Genomic DNA, 11,201 nt, shown 5'->3' with positions numbered 1-11,201 from the left:
CCAAATGTGAACCAGAGTCTCACCTAGCTGGAGAAGAAGCCAGTCTTCCCTGACTGGGATAAACTGAAGACACTGGCTGTCAAATGGAGCAGCTGACTCGAAGGACAAGGATTAGCTTTGGAAGGATAGAAAATACATGCCTGGGTGGAGGCAGGAATTCCTGCTGAAGGAGGAAGCACACATTTCAACTGGGCCTCTTTGTATATCATGGTTCCACTTTTGAATCTATACCTCACTTTTTCTTTTGTACTTCTAATTTTCTGGCCAGAAAACAATTTGATCATTCATGTGAAATAATTAACACAGACCTTGTAACAGCCACAAGTCTTTGAGTGCTGCGCTCCCCTAAGACCACAAAGTCACAGAACTTGTCACTACCATAAACCTTAGATTATCTGATTTAGGTAAACTTGAAGGCACAAAGGGTGAGCTCTTTTCCAAAAACTACATAGCAATTGACTGGTAGAGACAGGATTAGAACCTGAATCTCTTGCTTGTCTATCATCCTGTCTCTCTCTTCGGTTAATTTACTCCATTCTTTTACCACAGATTTCAAAACTGAAATGAAGAAATTCATACTGTTAGTTCCAAAGCATCCAAGTCACACAGAGGCAGCATCTGAGTTGCACAATTGCCTTGAAAGTATTAGGAAAACGTAGGTATGAGCACATCACATTGACACAACTTCAGAGGTGACGCAAACCATCATTTTATTTAGAGGGTCCACTGCCTATCATTTGCATATGAGTCTAAACCTTATAGGATATAAATATTTTCAATTTGACAGTTTAAAGGTGATTTACTACAGACATACACAAAGCACTCAATGTATGTAACTACTGTGACTCCCATTTTAAGCCATTAGACGAAATAATTTCATTATGGAAATGCTGTGGAAGGAAACTTTCCTCAACCAGAGTATGGAAAAGAAGGCTCACATTGTCAGAATTCTCAGTTTAAATCTCCAGTTCCTCACCAATTTAGAACTGTACAATTTAGAGCTGCATAAGACTTCTGGAATAACCTAGCTCAATCATATTTAGACCCAGAAGGTATAAAATTTACAAACTTACAGCATTCAAATCTTAATTCCATGCTGTTTTGTAAGTACTGCACTTATTTCCTGGATGACTGTGCCTTCTTTGTTTAATTGGTTCTCAGAACACAGCATCAGATATTTCCATGTAGCATTTAATACAATTTCACCGACATTCAAGGTAAATATCACCTTTGGTAAATAACAGAAGGGGAGTGACATAAATGTTGCCTTAAAAGTCTGCTATTAATCATAATAGAAGCCTAGCAAAAATAGATTTAAAGGGCTTACACATAAACAAAATGTAGAGAAATACTGATGACTTCTAACAAGCTGGTAGGAAAAGGTGGTCAAGTTTGAAATGCATCCACTGTTTTGAGCTGTACTCCAAGAGAGATTCTGACAGTAAGAGAACTCTTAGTAGTAACTGATAGGAAATGACCTTGAAAGTCAAAGAAACCACTTCCAATCAGCTGAATTTCAAGACTCTGGCAGATCAACAGGGCAAAATCAACAGGGCAGATGCAACCAAAATTACAGCAGATGTTGTTGAGAGTGGCCGAACCTCTGGCACCTCAAATAATCCCAAACTGAGCGAGCTCATGCAATTCCAGGTGGCTGAATGCCTCCCACGGGCAAATCACTGTGATATCTGCAAGAGATGGAAGAAGAGCATGTAAACCAACCTCTCCCCAAAGAGAGCCTCTTCACAGAAAGTTGCCCTTCAGGCAGACACACCTCACTCCTCTCTCCTGCTCACTGTCCCCTGACTGGGATGTTACCTAGAATGGTCCTGCAGCCCAGGAAGGATCAGACCAACTGCTTAATTGTTGCGCCAGGCATCTAAGTTGGTTTCATTCTGCTTCCTCTTTGGGGAGGTGATCCACAGCTTTGGACTGAGGGTTTCCCTGTGGGGTACAGCCCACTGATCACACAGAGTCTCCCCAAAGCACAACCACTAAGGAGGAAGTAGATGTGGAATTCTAGTCAGGCCAAGGGTTAAAATGAAAAAGAGGAGTGCTTTGAATCCCCATGGTCTAGGTATTCATAGTCTTCCCTACCAATCTAGATCGGTCCCTTCTCTAATTGTTCTTCTGCTCCTTTACATTTTGAATTGCCTATATACAATCACATATTGAGAAATAATCACAAGGCATCTTTTAGTCTAGCTTCTTGTTTTAGACAATAAGATACTACTATCCCTGAGTTACAAAGAAGCTTGCTGACACCCGGAGAGATGGAATAATTAGCAAAACCTACATAGTTGTAGAGATAAGACTAGAACCAGGTCTTTGCTTGGTATAAACCTCTTTACATTATTCCAAATACACTGTCAGAGTCAAGCATATCTTCCAGATCCCAAAGCAAATTTGCTGGTCTTGTATGCACCTTGCCAAAATACGAAAGCGGTTGATCTAGGAGAATAGCAAATATACTATTAATGTGGCTGGAAAATTCATTTGAGATGCCAGGAGTGGTATTAGGCTGCAGACAGAGACACTGAGGATGGCCTGGGAAGGACACTGATTACTGCAGGTGCTGCCACTTATCAAAGGCGTGTTCGATGATTTCAAAATATGTCCACACAAAAGCCTGTACATAAATATTTAGGGCCATTTTATTCATTCTTGCCAAAGCTTGGAAGCAACCAAGATACCTTTCAATAGGATAAAGAACTGTGTACATCTCTACAATGAAGTATTATTCAGTGATTTAGAGAACTGAGCTATCAAGCCATATAAAAACATGGAGAAACCTTAAATGAATATTGTTAAATGAAAGAAGTGAGTCCAGAAAAGCTATATACTGTATGATTCTAACTATATGAGATTCTAGAAAAGGCAACACTATAGAGACAGTAAAAAGGTTAGTGAACGTCAGGTGTTTTGAGAGAGAGAAGGGTGACTAGGTGGAGCATAGGGCAGCAAAACTATTCCGTATAACACTATATGTATTACAGTACGTACTGTAATGGTGGGTACATGGTATGATGCATTTATCAAAACCCTTAGAACTTAACAACACAAAAGATAAATCCGAATATAAGCTATGGACTTATTAATATACTGCATCAATATTGGCTCATCAAATATAATCCCACTAATACAAGATGTTAATAATAGAGGCAACTGCGTAAAAGGGGAGGGAGGTGGTAGAGAACACATATAGGAACCCTGTACTTTCTGCTAATTTTTCTGTAAATCTTAAACTTCTTCAAATAATAAAGTAAATTAATGTTTTTAAAAAATACACAGTAATTGCATTCATTGTATACTAAAAAAATACGGTACCCAATTTTAAAAACTATATTGCAGGCATTCAGTGTGTAAGATCCTCCTCTGGGTGCTAGAGGATGTGTGAAAAGAAGAAGTTGTTAAGGAAGTGGTTTGCGTGGTAGAATGGAGAGATCTCCAGACCTCACCCTTATTTCCAATGGTTCACCCTGTAGCCACAGACAAAAGATTGCCAATTCCTCTATGTCCCAGATTTCTCTCCTGAAAAATGAAGTTGAGCTAGACGAATTATGACATGCTTTCTACCATAAAAGTCTGTAATTCATCATTATATGCCCTCAAAGATTGTTTAAGAAAACAAGAGGATTTATGAAACTTTGGGCCTACCCCGCTTTCTTTTAGGGTTTTTGTATCTGAGACACATGTACTTATTTAGGAGGGTAATTAAATCCCCACATTTTTATGTCTTCACAGATCTTCTGCCTTCGGTATTTCTCATAATTTTCAACTCCTCCTTGAGGCTTGAAGTATATAAAAAGGCAGAACTCCAAGTGCCAAGTTCTCACTTAAATCAGTGGATGGCTTACCTGTTCCTAGCCCCTCCATTCCTGGAATGTCATCTCCAAATCTATGGAAGAAAATAAAGAGGAAATTAGCTGAGATTAGGGCAAAAGAATTTTGGAGCTACTCGCATGTAGAGTTTCTTGATTCAAGGTGGAAAAAGGAGAGGTTTAAGCATTTGTGTTTGAGAGACTTCTTTTGTTTGCACTGAACTGGAGCAAAGAAAATGTCACTCAGGCAGTTTTGGTGTATCCCAGTGGCGAGGTATTTCTCTCCTGTAGGAACTTAACCTAAAACAATTGAGAGTCAGAAAAAACTAATCAACTTAATGAAGTTTCACTTTTTATAATAAAAACTGAAATGAGAAAGCAATATGCAAGGCAATAAAAATGATGAATTCATCCATTTGTTTACTTGTTCAAAATCATTAACTAAGCATCAACTATATACTAGACATTTTATTAGGCACAGAGAGTTAAGAAAAAAACAGACAAAATTTCTGAGTGGTCTTAGTCTCAGAAAATAGATACAAATAAGTAAATGTAAGTAATGTAAGTTAAGACAGCTGAAGGTACAAAATGCAAACATGAAAGTAATGAGAAAGCTTGTTAAAGAGAGTCAATGGGCCAGGCACGGTGGCTCACGCCTGTAATTCCAACACTTTGGGAGGCCAAAGCGGGCGGATTCGCCTGAGGTCAAGAGTTTGTGACTAGCCTGGCCAACATAGTGAAAGCCCATCTCTACTAAAAATACAAAAAATTAGCTGGGTGTGGTGGCGGGCACCTGTAATCCCAGCTATTTGGGAGGCTGAGGCAGGGAGAATTGCTTGAATCCAGGAGGCAGAGGTTGCAGTGAGCCAAAATGGCATCGCTATACACCAGCCTGGGCGACAGAGCAAGACTCCGTCTCAAAAAAGAAAAAAAAAATAGAGAGAGAGAGATTCAGTGGTAGCTTCAAAAAGAAATTAGCATATCAGCTGTGTGTGTTGAAACATGAATAGGATGTCGCCAAGGAGAGGAAGAAGAAAATGAAGAACTGAGGATATCAACTAGGAAGATGTAAATATAAGCTATATTTTCTGGAAATGGTCAGTGGTTCAGTGGTACAGATTAAAGCAGAGGTTATGTCCGTAAAGAGGAGTGGTTATAAAAGGCCTGGAAGGCAAAGTCGAAGTTTACTGTAATAAAAGCCTCCATTTGCCGTGTTAATTTTGGCCACAAACCTGGAAGTTGAGAAGGAAAGAATTCCAGGGATAAAGATACAATTCATCTAAGATCAAATTACAGAGGAAAAGAGAGGACGGGGTGGAAATTTTTGTAAGTCTGTTTAATATTGTGACCACTAGTCTCTCAAAACAAAAGCAATCATGTGGGGAAAAGAAAGTAGAAGAAAGTTTTTCTTTTCATTTTGGTCTTACCCTTTCACACCTTTCTTTGGAGGTTTACTCTTGAATTGGCGAGTCTGCCTCTGCTTGAACTTGGGAGGACCTTTGCGTGGGGTGGTAGGACCCTGGTTTGAAGCTGGAGCAGCCAGAGCAGTGTTATCACTCATTTTAACAGCCCCCAGGCACCTGATGTTTCCCGTTCAGCCTGCTTAGACAGCAAGAGAAAAAAAAAAGAAGATCCTTCAAGTCATGGAGACCATTGGTTCTTAGATCTTTATTTTAGGCTGGAGAAGAAAAGTACTTCAATAAGAAACCTCAGTATTTTGTGTTGACACAAAAGAAGTTTTCATCTTCTCAAAGGATCTTTTAAAAAAACAGAGTATAAATCAATGCAGGCACCTAATGTAACGGAGTGTAAACTTACACTCCGCTACATTACTTACACAATCTATTAGTTGCATAAATGGACAATAGATAGATTTTAAAATCTAAAAATCTAAGTAAATATGCTGTTCCAATAGATCTACCACTGAAAAAAATTTAAAAATAAATAAATTAAATCAAAGCTTCACATTGGGCATAAAAAAATTAAAATTAAAATTAAAAAATAAATAAATAAAATAGATCTGCTACGAGTGTTCTATGTGGATTTATTGTGATGCTGTACTTCTCTGTGACTAGAAGTTCTACCAGTTATAAAGAGAGGAAAATACACTCGGTGACCTCTATAGTCTTTTACAGAACCTGCAATCTCTTTAAGCTTTTCATATTCCTCCATCCAGCTGTAAAATAACCTGACTCTAAATGTTTCTTGAGTATTTTTCATGGCCTATTTTTTTAATAGTCCTTAAAGTCCTTATAGTCTAAGATAGGATTATTTTGTTTAATTCTCATGTGAACCGGAAACTTTTCTCTTAGTTCTAGTAGATGACAATGTAGTCAGAGGACCCCTGAAACAGGGATACTAACACCCATGAACATATTCAATATATCTGAATACACAAGCACATGGAGAAGCTAATGCAGGATGATTGAGTAATACGTTTGTGCTTTTCGACTCTACATCCAGGCGTAAGATTCTTCACCCCCCTTTTTCACAACTCTTCGATACTTTCTTCTATCTATACATAGGACCTATCCAGTATGGTTTCTCAGACTTTAATTTGGCTACAGAAGTGCACATTGCCATTCTTCAAATACAAATCAAAGAAGATTATTGAAAAAGATAAATTTAAAAAATTGTGTCATTTTGGATGACATTATTTTCTTTCTTGTTTTATTTCATAAGAGTTAACAAAACTTGCTCTTAGAAGGAAGATCCTGAAAAGCCCCAAAGAACTCCAAATTGCTTTTGCCTCTAACTCTGAGCCAATCTATTCCATAAAATCTAGTGTGTGGGAGACTTGTCTACAGAGGATTCCTTATTTTACCCATTACAGATTTATGCCAATGTTCTTTTTTTTTTTTTTTTTTTTTAAGAGAGACAAGTTCTTGCCCGTCACACAGGCTGTAGTGAAGTGGTAGAATTGCAATCATAGCTCACTATAGCCTCAAACTCCCAGGCTTAAGTGATCCTCCCACCTCAGTCTCCCAAAGTGCTAGGTTTATGGGCATGACCCATCACACCAGCCTATGCTCATATTGTTCACTGCAAACCTCCCTGACTGTCTTTGGCTCATGCTAACAATGACTCTCTTTAGTGGCCACACTGCATAGCCCTTAAGCCTCATATTCTATAACTTCAAGTCATACTAGCTTTCTTATTTCTTTCAAAATTGAGCTGCAATTAGTATCCTCACCTCCAATATTTTTTTCTTATTTAAATTCCGATTATTATTAAATGATTATCCTTTCCAGTACCAGGAATGGTGAGACTGGCCATCACCCTGGACCACCCGCCCATGCTGTGATTCCTGCCTTTATCCTCTACTAGAATCACTTCATGAGGCTGCCTTTCCAGTCCCAGAAACAACAGTGCCAGTGCATGGTATATAGTAATTATGCCATATATATTATATTTGTCAAATGATTTAATAAATCAATTTAGAAATTGAACGAAAATCCTAAACCTTCATGAGACCCTGACTTTTTGACGTCTCCATCAGACCATAGAGAAGTCATTAGTTTTCAGGCTTTAGGAAATGCACTGCCAGTTCCTCTACTCACTAAACTCAGTTCCCATTCTGTGGGCCGTCTGTGGCCCTGGTCGACAGGCAAACTTTGTGCCTCTCCTAAGTGCGGTTGGGACCCTGGGAATCGCTGCTGAGCAGCCAAGATCCGTGCTGTGCTCAGAGTGGAACACCAGCAACTGACACATCCCAGCCCTGCCAAAGTCACAGAAGGCAGCTAGAGAATTTCTCGCAGATGAAGGTTTTTTAACTGTTCAGGATTTTCAAGATAGAAGAAATCACAAACTTTCTTTTCTCTCATCTGAAGAACTATATTAGGGTTAGAATTGCCAGATTAAGCAAAAAGAAAGAAAGGAAGAAAGACAGAAAAAAAGAAGAAAGAAAAGAAAGAAAGAAGGAAACAAGGAAGGATGGAAGGAACGAAGGAAGGAAGGAAGACACCCAGTTCCATTTGAATGTAAAAGAAATAATTTTTTAAGTAAATTATATCTTAGCTATTTCACGGTATATATTTATACTTTAAAAAATCATTTTTTTCAGGAATTCAAATTTAACTGGCATCCTCCATTTTATCTGGCAGCCCTAATAAGATCCAATTATGTTGGATCCAGAGTTTTCTAATGTAAGAGCCTAAAGTGGCCCTATTTGGTTAAATTGCTCTTTGGTGGTAACCCGGTATAGAGTACAGGTATTGATCGACTTACGACCTATGCAACTTACGACCATTCGACTTTACGACCACAATCGCGAGCCACGACTGCTCCACGTCTGGCAGCGCAAACGTTGCCCAGCTGGGCAGCTTCCGGCAGCACTACCATCTCCGTGTGCACCATTTCAACTGTACATATAGCCTACTCAACTTACGACCAAATCATGTTACAACCGGTCTGCCGGTCCCAAACGTGGTTGTAAGTCGAGCACTAGCTGTATACTCTTTGGACTCAACTTGATGTCGTTTTAAGTTCCTACTCCACAGAACTGGCTACGTGACTTAGGATAAGTTTCACAATCCTCTGTGGGTCTTATTGCATCTATAAAATGAATCAAAGAATACCTTTATTTTAATGTTATGGGAAAATTTTAAGAAGACAATTCAAGTAAAGTGGCACAAAGTGTTCAGAAAGAACACATATATGTTAGACCTTCTGAGCGAAAAGAAACATGCAAACAAATCTGTGGTGTGACGCTTGTTCACTTGGACTCTGCACCTCTTTCCCTTGGGCCAACTGCTGAAGAGCCCTTGACATGCACCAGAGGGGCAAGTGTGGATGCACACTTGCTGCGTAATCCTCTGCTTCCTTCAAATGCCCCAACTGTCAACTTATTTCTTGTCTTCAAATTCTGTCTGAAGAAGCCTTCCTTGAATCCCTTTGACATACCAAACAGCAACCCCAAAGAATTTAAAAATCACACGTGACATCCATATTCCCCTGATGATACATCCCCTTTTTTCTTACAAGTTTCTTCTGCATGTTTACATAATTCTGAAGTTACCCCTCTAGGCCTAGACAGCATTCATGTCTAAGTTTGATGTATTATATGAGTGAATCCTCCTCAGAAAGAGTTACATAACCGTTGCAAAGTTAATCCCTTGATCCTAATGGTGCTCAGGATTTGCACTAGGTAACCAGAGCAGTCGACTAATCCCTATGCAGTTTCTGCCATAGATTTACCCTCCAATTCTCTCTGCAAAACCTTTAGGAAGGGTAAAACAACTATGACCTTTTCCTGCATTGGAAGCCAGTCCTGTAGCCCATAAACACCACTAAAAGCTAACCTCATCCTGACCACACTTTTCTAGAAATTCTAAGGGCACCTGGAGCTGAATAATCCTAAATGTATTATCAGACATGATTTTAGCTGAAAGAAGTTTCACATTTTTTCCTCCAAAATAGTCAAGCAATTTATTCCTTTTCAAGGCAGAACATTTTACTGTTTTTAAAGCCATGTTAGTCCTTCCCCTTTTGATGATTACAAACTGTTTATCTGCAGAATAAGTGGATGCAGCAAAGTAATATTTCAAGGCATACTTTTGTAGGGGACTAGGGTTAGGGTCAACTTAGCAAAGTTAAAGATTGATATAAAGCAACAAATCATCTTCGGTTGCTTTATACAGCAAAGGCCAGCTGTATACAATGACGGGATGATCCTTCATAAATTCCAACTAAAGAAAAACAGTTTTAGAAGGTTCCTGAGGCAGCCTCTCTGATGCTGCTGTTATCACTTTAAGCTTCCAGTTCTGTTTTTCTCAGCAAAGATATAGACAGATAGACAAGTCCATTGTTGGTGAACTTAGAAAGAGGCTGGAGGGAGCTAGGAAGGGAAGTACTGTTGGGGTTGAGCCAATAAATATCACCCAGGGTCCTGCTGAGGCAGAGAAAATCACTAATTTGAAAAGCAAAACAAGACCCAAACCAAAGTCATAAAAAAAAAAATTACCGAAAATCCAGCCAGCACCCTGCTTCAGAATGGAACAAACAAACACTTTGACCTCAAAGGGAGGAGGCTCTGCCACCTGCACTGCCCTGCGGTCATTCTCATGCTCACTCTCAGCTCCCCTTCTCTTTTCCCTAACACTTACACTAGCCCACTGGTGCCTGGGCCAAGTTTGCAAGCACATCCTGGGAGTAAAGAGCTGCTTTCTCTGTGGTTATTTAGTGCCACAGATCCCTCCTTAGTCAGAAAACTGTTTACTATGAAGCTGCAAACAGGGAGGGTCACTACTGGCTCCTTGCAAATGAATTCAGGAATCAAGCCTTGCAGTGACCTTGTAATAATCAAGTTTCACTTATTTGCTTGTCACTTGGCATAACAAGAAGGTCTGAGTGTATCTCCTTCATGTTCTTTCCTGTTTTCAGCCCCAGCCTCAGCCCAGGCCCATAGGTCCAATATGTTTTCTTCTCCCATTTTTTTTTTCTGAAGTCTGATTAACCCTCCAAAGCCCATCAGTTATATCCTGTTCATATTCACCAAAAGTTCAGAAATACTCACAGAGCTGAATGTTGTTCCTCTCAGCTGCCCAGCTGCCTTCTTTGCAAAAGACAGAAGGATCTTTGCATCCTGATTTATCCTCTGTAATACCCTCATGCTGCCTAATCTCACTGTCATAAGGTCAGAACAACAACCCAGGTGCAAAGAAGCCAGGAGAACAAGGGGTGAGGCTGGGACAGGCTTAGGAGTTTTCTGATAATTAGAGGCCCTTTCAAAACTGACTTTAGCTCCCTCCAGTCAATAAACAAGTATTGTATTCACAGAAACACAAAAACTGTTGATATTCAAGGGTAAATTTCAGTTTGTGATTTAATATCTTCTGTCTTTTTTCATTCTCACCTTCAGTTTTTGCTACCCCCATTTCTTCCCTTTCTCTGACAAACACACACCTATGCACACAATCACACATACCCATATATACAGTGACAGAATTCTTATGGGGCTCTAGAGAAGAGGAGAGAAGAGAGGAAGCCACAGTGTCCCCTGCTATAGTGGGGACATTGAACATGTAGGCAGTGACATTGGGAAATACACGATATCTGTCCCTAACTGGTATTGCGTGTATTTCCTCAGAGAGATGGAACTTTAGAGTCAAAGATGATGTCAAATTCAGTGATATCTGACAGAGAAAGGGCCCAAATGACAGCTAGGAATTGTTAAGAGTACATTTATGTGAGACTCGATTGCTGGATCTTCCATACCTAAATGTTTCAGGGTGTAGGGTCTAGGGTACAATCCAATTTACTGAGATCCTTGACTCAGTCTTCCCATTATATTGATCTGCTAGTATTAATTAGTATATCACTTTATACCTTTTTAAATAGATCTCAACCCATATGCTAGTTACCAGTACGCTCTTTTGACAA

General features: G+C 39.4%; 1 protein-coding gene across 1 annotated transcript; it reads right to left on the bottom strand.

The window, feature by feature from the left end:
• Nucleotides 1–690: 690 nt before the first annotated feature.
• Nucleotides 691–10,438, bottom strand: PDE6H (phosphodiesterase 6H). Its single transcript, XM_017528535.2, has 4 exons — nucleotides 10,336–10,438; nucleotides 5,249–5,423; nucleotides 3,858–3,898; nucleotides 691–1,688 (listed from the first exon to the last, which is right to left on the bottom strand). Exons 2-4 carry the CDS (start codon nucleotides 5,380–5,382, stop codon nucleotides 1,612–1,614), a joined length of 252 nt encoding a protein of 83 aa, XP_017384024.1. The 5' UTR covers nucleotides 5,383–5,423; nucleotides 10,336–10,438; the 3' UTR covers nucleotides 691–1,611.
• Between the last annotated feature and the right edge of the window lie 763 nt (nucleotides 10,439–11,201).

The sequence above is a fragment of the Cebus imitator genome, unplaced genomic scaffold (assembly GCF_001604975.1).
Source record: "Cebus imitator isolate Cc_AM_T3 unplaced genomic scaffold, Cebus_imitator-1.0 Scaffold2, whole genome shotgun sequence".
Taxonomy (NCBI): domain Eukaryota; kingdom Metazoa; phylum Chordata; class Mammalia; order Primates; family Cebidae; genus Cebus; species Cebus imitator.
This window is presented reverse-complemented; position numbering and strand designations above follow the sequence as displayed.